Below are 17,264 nucleotides of genomic sequence, written 5' to 3'. Positions count from 1 at the left end.
CGAGAATGAAATTATATATGGCGTCACAATCAAGTGGTAAAATTATGCTTGTGAGATTATAAACGAACAAATGTCAACCAATCAGAATTTACGTTATATTACAAATTATCCGAATTGCTGCATAAGAATTGTTATTATTCGGAGAACCTATGGGTTTCTGTGCCTTGCAATTAAAGCGTAACATAATTTGTCAAATAATCATACTTTCAGAAATAGCTAACGGGAAAGTTGTAGCCATTGCGATCAAGGGGAAAATTCACAAGGTTCACGATCTCACAGATGTTTTTAAAGCCATTGAAAGTTTGACAGGTTCTCAAACTCCTTTACGAAATGTAGATAGTGGTAGCGCTTACGGAATGTTGATGATAAAAGGTAATTATCACTTGTGATGAGATGTGATTGATTAGAAATCATAGTTACTTATAGTGATGTTTTCTCAGTTTCCGCTATATAGATGACGTATTATCTTTAAGCAATCCTAATTTGGGGGATTTGATACATCGCATCTACCCAAAAGAACTTGAGATAAAGGATACTACAGACACTGTCAAGTCAGCCTCATATCTTGACCTACACTTAGAAATCGACGGTAAATGAAAACTATTGACCAAACTTTATGACAAACGTGATGATTTTTCATTCAGAATTGTCAACTTTCCTTTTATCTGTGACAACATCCCTTCGGCACCTGCGTATGGAGTGTTCATATCACAACTCATACGTTATGCCTGAGCTTGCCGAAACTACGCAGACTTTTTGTATCGCGCTAGAACTCTAACAGATGAAAGGAAAGTTGATGCGATGTATAAAATCCCCGAAATTAAGATTATTTAAAGATAATACGTCATCTATATAGCGGGAACTGAGATTAAAGGATCTAGCTAAACGATATTTTTTCTATCGGATCAAATCAGCTATAAATTCAGCCTCACAAGAGTGAAGAAATAGGTCAGCAAGTAAAGGAGCACAATTTTTCCCATTGGAATGCCGACCGTTTGTTTAAAAACACGTCCACCACACTGGACAAATATATTGTCGATTAAAAACTCCAGCATTTTGTAAACATCTTCTTCTGTATATTTGGAAGATGATTTGGAATTATTTCTTACAAAGTATGAAGAATCTCTACAAGAACTATATATTTGTATCTAGGTGTACTATCTTTTTTTTGGAAGAAAACAACGATTTATAATGTTTTTAAGTCGGGATTTTAACTGAGTATGGGAAATGGAAGTATACAGTGTTGCAAAATCATAGGTTTTAATGCTATTATATTCAAATAATAGTCTTGAACTGATTGTCTCCAAAAGATCCTTCGAATTTTTCAGGATCCACATTGAATTAATACCACTACGGGAGTAACAAGTATTGTGGTAGGACTGTAGACCCTCTTTGACAGTCGGGAGTATAGAAGTTAAAAGTTTTGAAAGAGGTTTAGTGGTACATTTTGCAGATCCAGCTATGAAACGTTATTTGTATAGATTCTTGTGGAGTTAAGGAATCCAGTACATAGACGGTAAATCACAATCATCTTCCTTGGTAGAGAGACCAAAAGAGGATAGCACAGATTTATGGTGTACCACAATCTCTTCTTTGGAGAGTGTGGTAGCAGTGTAGGTCTTATCACTGCTATTATTTTCTACGTCTACCTCTGATAATAAACATTGGATGTAAAACGTTTTGCAGACAAAAGCAATGTTGCTTTGGGCTTTGTCTGCTGGTATGACAACATATTTGTTATGTATAGTAGACAACGTTTTTGCTACATCAGGGTCTTTGAAAATCGATGTAGCTTTGGCACTCATTGACCTACTTAAAACTTTCATTCGCTTCAAAATTAAAGACCTCACGGCCTTTAACCACTCTGACAGAGAATCAATGTCTTCTTTTTTCTTGTTTTATCCATTTTCTTGCATAGTCCTCGACGGCATCCATAAGAAATTTAAAGTTATAATTCCAATTCCATGAACTCGTGGATCGTTATGGTGTATCCATCTGCACCATGAAAACTGATTTGTACAACATTTTATAGTTTTCCTGTCCTCGTTTGTCTACTCCGGACTTGAATTTTATGAGCAACTCGGCGGGTGTTTCTAGAAAAACAGAGGACGCTTACCCTACCGGTGTACCTAGTTCATGCTCCCAGTTTTTAGTGGAGTCCGAGTTGCTCATTTGCTTTTGTTACTTTGTATGTATGATTTTAGTTTCTTTATGTTCTTTGTTGTGTATGTCTGTTTACCATGTCTGGTCTTTGTCCCCGGATTACATTCTTTTGATTACCGCTATAACCTTGGTTCCCTTGATTACTCTTTAATCAATGGTTACATTGTCATTGTTACAACTTATAATATGAACTCCCACAAAAATATCGGAGTAACTTCTGGCGCTCCGGAAGGGTAGGCATGTTATAGTATAGTCACTCTTGATTAATCCTTAATAAAAATATCATGCCTTTTTCATATGCACACTGACTCCTTCTAAGAAAACTCGGCATTTCTATTTTAGGACAAACCAACACTCTATTAGAAGAATTTGAGAGAAATGTCGATGCTGACCACAGTGTTGTCTTAAAAAGATACTTTGGTGGATATGCTTATGTTTTGGAAAGTTTTGTCGCAAAAAATGGGGATGGCTGTCGAAATATTGTTAACTTCCATGTGTACGACGACGCACTCTATCGACCAACGCTGAAAGTCATGGATGATGCTTCTACATGGGTGAAAGGTCTTTTATCAGATATTTACTTGCAATATACTACTTTATGATTGATATTTTTATATTTCATTTCCGGTTTTGTCAGTTAATATCAGCAAAGATGTATTTGTACATTTCAGTTCAATCAAACTTATTTCGGTAAGTAATCAATGAGTAATCAATTAAACTTTCTATTCAAATTTATATCTAAAGTCAAATCATATCGGTTTCAATACGTTTACGCCTGTCTAAATCGTACAACATGCCTGTCCAAACTGGAGATAAGCAGCGTTTTTAGTTAAGTTTTGTATTCAACAGCATTTAAAGAGTAATCAGGGAAACCACGGTTCTAGCGGTAATCAAAAGAAGGTGATCCAGGGACAAAGACCAGACATGGAAAACAAACATACAACAAAAGATATAAAGTAACTAAAATAATACGTACAAAGTAACAAAAGCAAAAGGGCAACTCGGACTCCACTCAAATTGGGAACATGAACCAGGTGCATCGGAAAGGTAAGCGTCCGCTGCTTCTTTAGAAACACCCGACGAGTTGCTCATAAAAACTCCAGAGTAGTCGAAAGAGGACAGGAAAACTACGATAACTATATTAGTTTTGTATTAAGGTGACAAGCTGGTTTTAGCATCGACTGATTATAACCAGAACCAGGCGGAAGTAGTTGAAGTTTTATCAGTCAGTGGGTCAAACGTTCGTATTAGTGGTAAGTTTTGTCGTTATCGTTTTCAAAATTTCGCATAAGTAATCAGAGTTAGTAGCAATACGTTTGGAGCATCGGCTGAGGCCTGTATATTTAGGAGCTCTGAAACATGAATGACTCAAAATCGTCCGATGGTATTTCCTGAAATGACGTGTGCAATTAGAAAGTAATTGTTTGAATATTTTGTTTATACAGACACTCTGTGTGTGATATATGAAGTCTTGCATGTTGCTGTCAGTCTAGGCATCAGCGATATAAAAACATAGTTATTCATTATTATCAACGAAGTCAAATGTAATTTACACGCTCCGTCTCTCGTATGCTGAGCCTCATTATCTGTTGTTTCAATGTTCGTATTCACAAAAGGAATTGATCATGCAGGATTTGTTCGATGATGTTGAGGTATGATTGACAACTATTGGAATTGATAAATTTTGTTGGGAGAAGGGGATACGCATTGCAAAATATATATATCCTCCACACCTTCTGAAATGTCTATGACAGTCACAAAAATCCAACACTATCACTTATCAATCAAAAGCAGAGTTATCCCGTAATTAGTTATATCATTGTAGAAAATCAACTGTATAAAGTCATATAAAAACTATCGATCAATGCTTTTAATCTTTCTATTTTGATCAGTTAACTTGTTGAATATATAGACCCTTTTGATTTTATACAGCACCTCTTGAGTTTGTACATTACGGAGAGGTTTACAAAGGTGTTGACTTCAGGGCTGAACTTGGCTTATTAACCCGACCTGTCAAATTTGATTCAGAAGACGCTAAAACTAGCGAGTATTATGGAGGACATATTAAGGTAAATAGTACAATGTTGACGGTATGGTCCATTGGTTTAACAATGACATCGGAATAGTAAGTACTAATTAGGATTGCAATGTAATGTTTGGGTGAACCCTCCCGCCTAGAATTGATTCGTGTTGCTAGAAGCTGTGTTTTAATTTATTAACCATTGAGTTTAATTCTCAATCAGTTTCAACTTAATTGACGCCTTGGTTTATTTTGATAAACATGTTTGTTTTATATTTGACAAAAACTGACCTTACTACACAATAAACGGCATGCAAACCGTTAGGTTATTTTTACATAGACCAACCCATTGGATTTTTTGTTCCATTTGAGAAAGGGTAAATTATGTTTCAAAGCATATCATTTTTGCAGATAGACTTGGAATTGTTTGAATCTGCAAAAATAAATTCGATCACAATGAATACAGAATTATCCTCGAAGGAAAAAATCAACAAGCAATTGTTCGACTGTTGTATCGGATTAGAAAAAAAACAATATTATGTAGGACACGGTTCACTGAGATTTCATTATACTTTATATTGGAAATAAATATATCTTTGCTTTTATTTAAAACACGTAGATTATGCCTGGGTTTAAATCTGCCCACGTGCAAGGAGTAGAATTAGAGAACTTAGGACAGCAAGAAGTTCTTGGTAAGTTGAATCCACCAATCTTAACGCAATGCACAGGGGTGTTCATGATATCAAAAACAAGTCAGATCTGACTAAATCTATTAAATTTAAATGGTAGTTTGTGATTTAAGCCTGAGATTTATTTGAGAATACTGCAGAAGATAAAATTGTCAAAGTTTTCGCTACCCTATTGAAGGAAATAGATAGTGGGGATTAACTATTAATAATTTGATTTCAGAAGCAACACGCTTTCTGTTTTGATCAAAATATTCTGTCCATCATCTTATAGACGTAATTTTATGTTTTGACGATTACGTCATCATCTTTTTTTATGATTCAATTGTTGAATTTCGATATTAAAATCAAATTATTAGGAATGACTGTTATATTTTTCAGTCTATTTGAAATAGCATCAATGCCCGTGGTGCACACTTGAAAATAACCTGCTATGCATGAAATGATTTAGATTATTTCTTCATAGATCGAAATCATATTTCGGTCATTCCTTAAATAAACAAAATTTAATCAATACTGTGTTATGAAATGATTACACAACACAATAGCATTCGATCATTTTAAAACCATAAGAAATTGCACACAACATGTCATTACAAACATAGAGTATAATCGAAGCAGGTGCAATATTAATATACGTAGAGAGAAAATTTAAAATAATTGATATCTGTTTTTTATTAGATAACCATTATTTATGTACTTAGTTTTTGTATGTCTGTAAATTCAGTTACCATTGTTTTTCAATCATGTTTCCAAAACAGGATCGTATTCGCTACATTTCCACATGGGTGGAAGAGCTGCAAATGATCCATGGCTCAAAGAGAATTCTATACATGATACTAACACTAGATGTGTTACCATACACAACACTCACGGCGTTTTGGTACGTTTATTCAGCGTGTTTCTTGCAAATAAAAAATTCTTAATTAAAATGTTACGTGTTGCCGATTCAGTAGTAGAAGAAATAATTTCTATATCGCCAAATTTAAGCCTTTAAATCTAAATTGTGAATAATAAAAACCGCAAAATAATTGACCAAACGACTTACAAAACACTATATGAAAACATCGATTAATATTAGTATCTGAAAACATGAAAACTGGCAGATCGGTTTACAGACACCAAGAGTAATATATAGATTTTTTTTTTTTTTTTTTTTTTTTTTTTTTGTCATTGTGTCTTCTCTAGATATCTTTGGCTTTGGGTTGTATAACACTTTATTTTTTTTTTCAAACCGCGTTTACAGTATTTGTTGGGCATGTCCATTTTTCTTGCCCTTGTCTGTCTTATAAATTGAAATATATGCCAATTTTGTGGAAGGGTTTTAGGATTATCTCTCCGATGTCTAACCTTCTTTTAACCTACAGGTCGAGAATAATGTCTGCTATAATACAATTGGGCACTCATATTTCCTGGAAGATGGGTCAGAGCAAAATAACACCTTTAATAGAAACCTCGGCCTTGGTACAATGAAACCACCCACTGGTCTTGGACTCATACCAACTGACAAGTAAGTGACAACAATTTGTTTTAGAGGAGAGCTTATCATTTGAGTAATTTCCACGTTTAGATTTTTGTAATAATGTGTAATTGTTTAATGATTTTTCTCAACATTTATGAACATATTAAGTATGACCTGTACACTCACTTACTATACGAAGGTTGAAAGTTTCTGATTGAATACACCTGAGTTTATATTGATAAATGTTTAGAATGGCCTGTTCAATGGTACATTCTTCTTGCCCAATCCATTCATGTAAATATTCGCAATTTAGTACATAATGTATACATATGGAACATGTGATATTTGTATGCGGTATTATATCGGAGGACAGCTTGAGCCATTCGTCCGCTGATTATAATTTTTGTTTGCCATTACCATATATCGTTAAATGCAATGGCAGCATGCAATAGCAACATACCATACCGGTATATATGTAAATTCGTTTACATTAATTTCTTCAACAGATGTCCGACCACATTTTGGATCACCAATCCGAGGAATATCTACACAAACAACGCAGCTGCGGGCAGTGAGGTACATATATAACTCATGTACATATCAGGTACAAGTCATTGTTAAAATAAAACAAACAGCAACATTATGAATTTTGCATGTCACAAACCAAATGAAAGAGTGAAATTCATTTACAAATAAAAGAAAATAATACTGCATGTATGGCGGGCTTTTGATGCATTTCGTTATTAAAGAAATGTTAGATTTTTCTGATAACATTTTCACGCTGAACCTGAATCTCACAGACTAATTTACGATATTAGTATTTTGTTGCATTTTGGACCAGGCGTCGAATTCACATAGTCGTAAGAGTAAAGTTGATCGTAAGTAATGACGTCACAATCGAAAAAAGCATTGTGACGTCATTATTTACGTTCAATTTCACACTTACCACTTTTTTTGTGAAATCGACGCCTGGTTATGATATTTACGTATCATTTTAGAAAAGACTTGTCGTTTCCTGAGCTTTAGGTTATACACACTTTCCGTTTTTGACAAATCTATTTTCACTGAAAGATAACAAATTGTATACGATACGACTAAATGGTGTAGACTTCTATTTCAAATATCTATAGTTTCTTGCTTTATATTTTTGTCAATATGTTTGTTCATTTTTATTTTATTTTTATTTTTATTTTTGGTTTGTTTATTTCGTGCAGTGTAGAGGTTTTTGGTTGAACTATCCAGATTATCCACTATATCCAGATGGTCATACTCCTTCGGAGGAATGGATGCATGAAAAAGAAGCTAGATTCACACGTCTCACACAGTTCGATAACAACGTAGCTCATAGTAACAGGGTTAGAATGGCTTTTTCTTGGAACTGTTTTGATGTTTGATAAAACAATATAACAGTATAAAATTACACAATCGGTAAAGTGACATTTCTTTCTGGATCTTACAATATGAATGTATAAATTTTGAATTGAATATGTAAGATAATTCTGCCAAGTTAGGATACTCAGAGATATTAATTTCGTATCAAAATTCAATTGCAATGGTACTTTTTTCGCGCTGATTTGATCAATACGTAAAACTGACGACAATTAAAATGTTACAGTAATTATTAACACTTTTCAGAACATCTACATTAGTTCACCAACAGTTTTAATACGCACAACAAATAACATTGATAAACTTTGTTTCAATTCTTATATGAACGTTTTTCATTGCATAGAGATGTTGAAGAAAATAGATAATAATTCCCAGATGCATGAAATACATGAGATCAAAAGCACAGGAAGGGTTTGAAAAGTTTAAATTTTATATGGAAGTTTGCGTAAGTGAGCCAGGGTGTCGTTTTACAAATCTTACCTAAGACTTAAGGATTTACGTGTACGTAAGTCTTACGAGTGCTTTGTAAAACAGTGCTCTGGTCACAGTGTGGTTCCCTTTGTAGGATTCAGGAGTATTTATGGACAACATACTACAACCTGATGGCACTTCCATCGGATACAATAAATATCGACCAATGATTAATCCAGACACAAACGAAGCAATAAGTTGTATTAAAAACCCAACCAAGTGTGTGGATGACTGTGTTAATATCAATCGCTTTACAGGTACAGAATGCATATTCAAAGAAGCGGCATATGCATGCTATGTTTGCCCTGTCCGTTTGTATGTCTGTTTGTAACACTGCACAATATTTCATGAAATGTTATAGGCAGTAGAGATATATGTAGTGCATATTACATTGTGATCCATTGCAAATGTCATACCCCTTTTGAAGGAAGGCACACAAAGTTTGTATAGGAAATACAGGCTTTGGTTACTTTATATGTTGGTTAAAGACGATTAATTGCATTGTTGCATAAAATTGCATTAAACCGAAATGACCCAATAAAATTAGTCTCGATAAACCCATGTTCTGTCTATGTACATAAATAAGATTGGATACATTCTTTATTGTATGACAAAAACATACAAAATGTGGTTTGTAAACTGTATCATTGAACAACGCGATACCTTCGATGTGCAGATGGTAACAGCATATGAGTATCCAAGGGATATATTTTGTTTACAACTCATTAGCTTTCAAGAATTTATTTGTAACCCAAATTCAAAATGATCGCAAATATTTTAGGATACGACGTGATTCATATACTACATCGTTTCTAATATCCTATTACAGGCTACAAGAACTCAAGAAGAAATTTTTGGGGACGAGGCGGGTGTATCATTCTAGACAAATCAGGGTACGTTTAATAATCATTTCACATAATAAGTTGCACATTATCAATGCAATCAAGGGTATGTACAGCTTATAAACCTACAGACTAGTACATGTACGTATACCTAAAACAGTCACAGACACAACAAAAGAATCCATGTTAACATGCGAGTAAATAATGTTCAGCAAACTGGATACAACAAAAGGTGGAGCATGAACTAGGTAAATCGTCGTACCTAGGGAAAGTGTCATATTTTTAAGTATCCGAAGGGACATATAAATGGTTGTGTAACAATACATTTTGGGACATTTGTAAAGATCATTATACATGTAAAACTTAAAGGAAGAATTTAATATTAATTTTACATAACGTACCTTTCATACATGTGTTTTATTCTAGATTCTCAGACAGTCTTGTTGGAACAGTATTTTTAAGGTAAGGTTACATTTACCACCATGTGGTAAAATAGTTAAAGATAATTATTTTTTTTATTTTTTTCAAATGTACGACATAATTATCTTCCATTCAATTTGTTTTATGATTATATCAATCCGATTATGGTTTCCACGTTTTGATTAAAAAAGTGAATAGCCCATTTTTTTTTTTTTTTTTTTTTTTTTTTTTTTTTTGTTAATGAAAATGAAAACATTACAATTACAGAGATTTCCCCGGAGGCCAGCAAGTACTCAACTCTATTTTCATTGGAGATAGCCCTAATCGTGGTGTACCTGCATGGGGTTTCACCAGATCTCTTCCAAGGTTAGCATATAGCATATTCTAGTATTGTAAACCAACTCGATTACGAAATCATCTCTTTTCGTTTATAACGCGAGCATGTGAAACACGACAAAATAATTCGACTCGAATTAGTCTGTTCATAATCTTAAACAAAATGTAAGACGCGAAATCAATTAGCAGAGAAAAAGGATTGACATCCTAAATGGCGATACTAAATTGATCTACGATATAAATTGAAAACATTACATTAACCATTCGGTCAATATAAAAAACCGCACTAAAAGTTAAATGGAAAACTTAAAATTATTTGTTGCTTTAAATACCGGCCATTAATGGGAAATTGTTTTACAGACTTTAAAGTATGAGTGTACATAATAAAAACTCCACTTGACCAAAAAGATATGGCAAAAACAATGACTAGATTTCAAACAAAATGGAAAAATTAAAACAAAACATGACAGAAACCAGCACAATTACTGATATTCAACGGTAAAAATGTGTATGAACATCGCGATCTAACGTGAACGTACAGGTTTGTCTGACAATATCCAAATATATCTTACATGTTGATTTAAATTATAAAATAACTTTATGTATGAATCTAATCCAGGTTCATAAGAATAAGTACCATGGTTTTTCCGTTCACTTTTACCAAGTGGTTTGTTGGAACAATTTCCTTGTGGTTTCGATAAAATGTAAGTTTTTTTTACGATTTTGTTAATAGCAGCATATTGGCTGAACAAACGGTACACTGTCAATGATATTAGTATGTACTAAATATACAACTATTTTTTTTTCATAGACTAGACGGAAATAATATGCACGTAGGTGTACAGATTAAAAAAGGACCCGTAATTTACGATGGAAACTGGTTCAGCAATTTTAAAAACAATGAAAAATACAAAATGGGTGCTATTGGATTCAACAGAAATAATGCCGCACGTATGTCGGCGAGGAATGGGGTTTCGAACGCTCAATTTGGATTTAGTGACGTGAGTACCATAAACTAGGCCTCATTGTCCTCAAATTCTCTTTTTAAAGTACTAGTGATTCGAAATTTGAGTTGAGGAAATATTTGAGGAAAATGTCAATTAAGACCGGGACTTGAACAAGTCATAGGCTAAGATAGCAATCTTTGCATATAGAAAACTTACACTAAATCATGAACTTAATGCAAATATATTAAATGAATGGATTTAGTGATATGATTTCTACGAACCACGGAACTGTACATAATCGTTTGTTAGGCAACAATGTATAAATAAAACACTATAAGCTATACAAAATGTGAATGTTGAAAACTGAAATGGTGTATACGGTGAATAAGAAATGGTGTATACGGTGAATAAGAAATGTGCAATGTTAAGTGTGGATACGGATTTAATTCTGAATAGGATTTTCGTTATTGGATGGAGGAGAAAGGGATGGGACTCGTTTTATGAGATCTTATCTTAAATCTTATTACAATGCCATTAATTGTGATTATTTAAACGCCATTATTTTTTTTTATTTTGAATGAAGGGATATGTAATTGATGTATTGTTGGTACAATGTAAGTGTTGAAGTTTATACCTGCAACCTCCCGCGCAGGAAATGACTGAGAAACATTTATTTTTCAAAGTGTTGAATGTTATGTGTAAAATTAGCTTCATAAAATGTGATTATTTTAATAGAACTTTAAATCGAGATTGTACATAATCGAATAAAATCAAGACATCATAAATGCACTCAGTATCCTCCGTTATCAAGTGTATTTTTCAAAACCTAAGTAAGTTTACTTGTTTGAATCAGACTCCCTCTAGTCGATAACCAAGTTTGAATTGTTGGTGACAGATGTAGGGTATTGCATCTATGTTTTGCACTAAGAAATATACTTGTCTTCCCGTAGAAAGCCTTCAACTATTACCAATATTTATCAATGTTAATGTTATTGGGCAGGATGTGATATAATAATATCCATTATTTCATATATAAGTAACCAATTCTAGTTAACCAAGTTAACCTCTATGGTATAATTGTTTGAAAAAATGATTTATGAAGTACATTTGTCATAGATTTTCTTCTGCTGTACTTGAAATGATATTTATCGGACACAAGAAGCAGGAATTGCTAACCTTTCCAAAACTGGAGCATCGAAGTTTCCACCCTTTTTATTTGGTAGTGATCGTGGTACTTGGTTCCCCCTGTAATGTAATGTTCTGTTGTGATCGTTGATTTTTTTATGATCTCATGGTTGCTTTGCCTGTGTTCACCCTCTTTGATATCTCCCATTGTAATTGGCATTTTAAGTAGCAGTCTTTCTAAAAATCAGACAGAAGGTGATTCATGCATGTGAAAAACCCACCGAATATAGTTTTATTTTTTGTTTAGAAACAATTACTGGTCACATAAACAGTCTTAGTTTTTCATTTGGATGTTGCGCTTTTGAGATAAAAGTTATATAGATTGCGCATGAAATTTGCACTTTGCAAGAGTTATCGTTCTTGATTTGGTTTCATTTGGTTGGTTTTAATGGGAGATGAATGTATGATTTTCTAAAATGTGCAGATCAGAATGCAGAAATGATTATCGTTATGTGAAAGTATAGCACATATAGACTGAAAAAGCATTACTTGTTGGGTGGGGTTTTCTTCACCATGAATTACTTTACCACGGGCAGTGTCTGAATATTTTGTGGACTGGTACTTAATTTTTTGTTTTAGCCATTGGAAGGAAACCGTCTGGTGGACTTTGTAGAGGGTGATGAATTGTTTACCAATAGAGATGGCGATGATAATTCTAACGTGCGGGACCTAGATGGATCATTGACAAAATACGACTGTACAGATCCGGAACAAGTTCCAGTTGTACTCAGGGCAGAAGCTTTTCATATGACGTCATCATGCAAAACTAGGACAAATTGGGGATTGGCGGTATGCTGCCAGACTTTCGGTGAAGTATGTATATTACCATAAGTCATGAAAAGTTTGAGGCGACAATTACTCAAGTTATTGGTAAAGATTAGGAACACTTTTCACTGGGTTTGTTTCCAGTTTTATATTGAAGAACTAATTTTGAAGATTTTTTTCTGTTTTGTTTGTACCTTTGTTTGTTCTATTGAACATTTCTGGTTTTCCATTTTGTCTTTAAAATTTAGTCACGTGTCTGTATTATAAAACGAGTTATATATGATATATGAATAGTCAGAAAACTCTACTTTAAAGGTGCAAAAAAAACTGTTACAATGTGATCAATATTTATATTAATTTTCTTCCTTGTTGAGTAAATCACTATTTTTTTATAATAGTCTCATTGCTTTTACTCTCATCGAGCTGTAAAAAAAACCTCTCTGTCAACGAACACAAATTTCTTCTATTCTATTGAACTATTACAAACGATAAGATCTTTTGTAAGTGTTGTTCATCAGGTGTTTGTGTGGTTTTCGTGGGGCGCTAAAACCAATCATACGATTCTCAATAAGATGTTGATTGTTAAAATCTTAAAGCTTGTACTAAAACCCCCGAATTTATTTTCATCATCTGTTAATATTTGGACCAACCACGAAAAGTAATAGCAAAGAATATTTTAAAAGTTTATTTGTTTTGTATTTGTTTGTTTTTTTCTTTCTTTCTTTCTTTGTTTTGTTCTTTTTTTGAATATTTTATACAGTCTCCGACATATATCTTTATCATTTTAGATCAAAGTAATGGACACGTCGGCGATAAATGATCTCCATGAAGTCAGAATGACAAGGGATGATGATACTACTAAATATATAGACTCTGACATGGCTGAATCGGCACCCTTCCTTGTGGTGTTAGGGGGCGATTTCAGCTACACAATGACCTTCCTCGATAAAATACCAAAAACCATTAAACTACAGACAAAAGCTATATCAAAGTAAGATTATCATGTTGCAACGAATCTGTCAACGCAGATTAGATATATCCATATCTACCCAAGGGGTATATACTGGAGCCCTGTTTAGATGTATATCAATCATACTCAGTCCAAATATATTCCGGAGTCTTGTTCAGATGTATGTCTAAAATCATTTCGTCCAAATTTATTCTGGACCCCTGCTAAGATGTATATCCAAGTCTTTTGCGGGGCCCTGTTTAGATATGTGTCCGAATCAATTCGGGAGCCATGTTAAAATGTATGTCCAGATATATATTCCCGAGTCTTGCTTAGTTTTATGTCCAAATTAAACATGTTCCGTCCTAATTTATTCCGTATGCCCATGCCTGTATGGGTGCATGTCTAGACAAATTCCGCCCAAATCTATTCCAGAGCCCTGTTTAGTTGTATGTCCAGAAATAATTCGTCCAAATCTATTCCGGGGCCTTGTGTCGATGTATGTCAAGGCATATTCTGTCCTAATCAATTCCGCAGCCCTGGTTAAATGCATGTCCGAATCGATTCGAAAGCAATGTTAATGCATATCCAGACATCCCGTCCGAATCTATTCCTATGCCACGTTTAGATGTATGTATAGACAAGTTTCGTCCAAATCTGTTTCCGAGTCCTGCTTAGATATACGTCAACACATATTTCTTCCAAATCTATCCAAGAGCCCAGCTAAGGTGTGCATGCCCTCTTTTGTTGTATATCCGAATCAATTCGGGAGTCACATAAAAAAACACATGTCCATGTCCTGTTTAGAATAATGTCTTAAATTACCCCAGAGCCGGGGTTATTTGAACTGATTCTTGTACGCTACACTAGCCTGGTTCCCTGTTTGATTTTAGTATCGTAATACTAAAGTCATTTTGTTTTGATAAGGTAAAAAATCAGAGGCGTAAGAAAACCATGTTTTGTCTATTCATGTGGAATTTAGTCTTTATTCGAGTTGTATAAGGTTTTTCTTTCTTTTTAATTTTCAGTTCAAACTATGTGCGTGTTGGCGTTTGTCTTCCCAAATCTGCAACAATAACAAATCTAAAGGTAATACATCCTAGTCCCTACAGAAGTCTGGACAAATGGACAAAAGTTGATGATCTGGCAACATTGGATTCAGATACTGAGGGTGGTAAATATCTTTTCCACAGCGACTCCGGGTGAGTATAAGACTTCCATTTTTCCAGACAAACAGACAAATATGTAAATGAATTATATAAAAATTAAAAATTAGCAATTATGACAGCAACAATTCATACACATTCGCTTGTCGATTATCAGAACATGTCACAATGTGATGATATGGGGTAAAGATGTAATTTATGTGTAGCAATGTGAGTTCGTGGCTTTACTAAGACACAATTGTAATTAATGGCATTCAGTCACACAGTAAAAAAATAAATAAAAAATAAAGTTAAGTAAGGAGAATAAGCCATTTTTCAACTTTAAGTGACGATTTAAGTCTATGGGAAGGCTCTCAATTTCCAAGTCCGGGTTTTCAGTTAGAGTATTTCTTTGTTCTTGTAGACTAAGGACAAACTGTTCTCATTTGAAAGCCGGGCAACTATGAAATCATATGCACCAATGATCCGCTTTCAGCAAATGTGGTAACCTAATGATACCCAAGCAAACAAAATTTGGTGGTTTTTATGAATCACGCATTTATGTGTATGTCTGTCTGTCCGTCAGTCTGTCTGTCCACAATCGCAAATCACCTAATCCGCTCAAATGATTTGATGAAATTCCATAGGATGTTAACTGGGCATCAAGTAAACATGCATGAAAAAATATAGTTAGTGTCAGAAAACTTCAAGGAGAGGAACTAACGAGTTATACATTTTACGGTACTTGAAGTGGGTGTTCTCTTTGATAGCTTGCTCACATAAATTCTACTTCAGTTTACGTTTGGATTTTTATGTTTGTTTCTTGCATGTTTTATTTCGTTTTAGATTGGGGCTTTTGATTTTTTGTTTTGTTTTGTGCTTTTTTTTGTTGTTTTTGGTTGTTTTGTTTGTTTTCCTTTTTTAGCTCAATTGGCCGAAGGCCAGGTGAGCTATTAACATCACTTGTCGTCGTTGTCGTCCGTCGTCGTTAACTATTTTTCAAAACTCTTCTTCTCTGACATTATTTGGCTAAACTTAGTATGAACATTTCTTTGGGTATCCTGTATAGAACTAATGGTGGGATTTTTGATCCATCGAAAAAATGGCCGATGTTACTGACAATGGAACATAGGGGTCAGACAATAGTTTTTCGTATATATCTCCAAAACCGTTAGGTTTACCCAATTTTTTTTTCTTTAGGGAAATGATCCTTATTATTAGGACTACAAAAGTCGTCATAAAAGTTGTCAGACGACTCGTTGTAAGGGTTATTGCCCATGAAAGTGGTAAAATGACAGGTTTTTTAACAGTTTTCAGCCAATATCTTGAAAACTGTGATAGATAGAAACTTTCAGTTGCCGAAATGATCCTTATGATAAGTCCTAACAAAGTCTTCTTGAGGCAAAATTGTTCGATTACTTCTTGTTAAATTTATTGCCCTTGAAAGATAAAATACAAAATTCAACCAGATGAGCGATTCTGGCTCCTGGGAGCCTTTTGTTTTTTCTTCATATTAATTTAGGAATGTATAATATAATTGATCTATCTTACATATTTTTTTTCAGATATTTCGCTACTGTATTTCGACATTCCAATGATTTCACGGAAGTCGATAAATTTGATGAAAATCCAAACGGAAAGATGATAACGCTGACAATAGAATTTAGCGCCAGTGACGTCAGTGGTAATGACTGTATCTCTGAAGCTCGTGACGCACTTGGTGACTTGACTCCAAAATCGGTAATACGTTGTCTTGTATGCCTACAATGACATTTTGTGCTTTTAATTCCTTCTTAACAGTGTTCAAATAAACGTTTTGAGTATTGTCAATAATTCAATGACGTACTTCGCACAAATACCGCATTTGATAGTTTACTCAAGATGATGGGATCATATTTTGGTGGGTTCGGTAATATGTTCAATGACAAATAATGTGAATATGATTTTATGTCTGTGTTTCTTGCAGTCACAAAAGAGACGTCTGATCACACTATTTAAGAAACTTCTGAAAACGATTCGCTCAAAACGAGCAGCTGTACCAGCAGTATACAGCGACGTACTTGCAGCAGACAGTGCTGATCCGCCACAGGTAAACTAAGGGATTGATTTAAATGGGTTGTAAGTTATATTTTTAACCCAGAATAAAATGTTACCTCAGATACTCATAACCTCCTTACTCCTATCATTTTTGGTACACCGAACCCCAAGCTGCAAAACAGTTTCAGACGTTGATATTCTGGTATCAGAAACCTTTTAAACCTGATTCCATAATACAGAGAAAATGTATAACAATGAAAAACAAAATTCCATTATTCTAAATATATGACACCCGATAGTTTTAATAGGATAATTAATTGGAAAGAGTGAAGAACGCATAGATTTAAGGAGTGTGCGGCATGAGTGATCATATTTTGGTTATTCACCATGGATTATCCTACTGATTATATAGATGTCATCCATTATTCATTGCTATTTTCAATTTGA

At 34.0% G+C, this 17,264-nt stretch overlaps 1 protein-coding gene across 1 annotated transcript in view; it reads left to right on the top strand.

Annotated features, from left to right (window-relative positions):
* The window catches only part of LOC148598966 (cell surface hyaluronidase-like), a 41,110-nt gene that overhangs the window by 22,385 nt on the left and 1,461 nt on the right, over nt 1-17,264 (top strand). Inside the window, exons 5-23 of the mRNA XM_088561130.1 lie at nt 211-372; nt 2,506-2,724; nt 3,321-3,416; nt 4,096-4,232; nt 4,803-4,875; nt 5,631-5,752; nt 6,237-6,379; nt 6,838-6,907; nt 7,546-7,686; nt 8,286-8,448; nt 9,021-9,084; nt 9,460-9,495; nt 9,721-9,819; nt 10,601-10,790; nt 12,501-12,734; nt 13,475-13,677; nt 14,664-14,837; nt 16,346-16,520; nt 16,747-16,869. Coding sequence (XP_088417256.1) covers nt 211-372; nt 2,506-2,724; nt 3,321-3,416; nt 4,096-4,232; nt 4,803-4,875; nt 5,631-5,752; nt 6,237-6,379; nt 6,838-6,907; nt 7,546-7,686; nt 8,286-8,448; nt 9,021-9,084; nt 9,460-9,495; nt 9,721-9,819; nt 10,601-10,790; nt 12,501-12,734; nt 13,475-13,677; nt 14,664-14,837; nt 16,346-16,520; nt 16,747-16,869 — 2,624 coding nt within the window. The remainder of the gene's footprint in view (nt 1-210; nt 373-2,505; nt 2,725-3,320; nt 3,417-4,095; nt 4,233-4,802; nt 4,876-5,630; nt 5,753-6,236; nt 6,380-6,837; nt 6,908-7,545; nt 7,687-8,285; nt 8,449-9,020; nt 9,085-9,459; nt 9,496-9,720; nt 9,820-10,600; nt 10,791-12,500; nt 12,735-13,474; nt 13,678-14,663; nt 14,838-16,345; nt 16,521-16,746; nt 16,870-17,264) is intronic.

Source organism: Perna viridis, chromosome 14 (genome assembly GCF_037379345.1).
Source record: "Perna viridis isolate PV_CMFRI_1.1 ecotype Kerala chromosome 14, ASM3737934v1, whole genome shotgun sequence".
Taxonomy (NCBI): domain Eukaryota; kingdom Metazoa; phylum Mollusca; class Bivalvia; order Mytilida; family Mytilidae; genus Perna; species Perna viridis.
The sequence above is the reverse complement of the archived record's forward strand: the minus strand, read 5'-3'. Positions and strand labels throughout refer to the sequence as shown.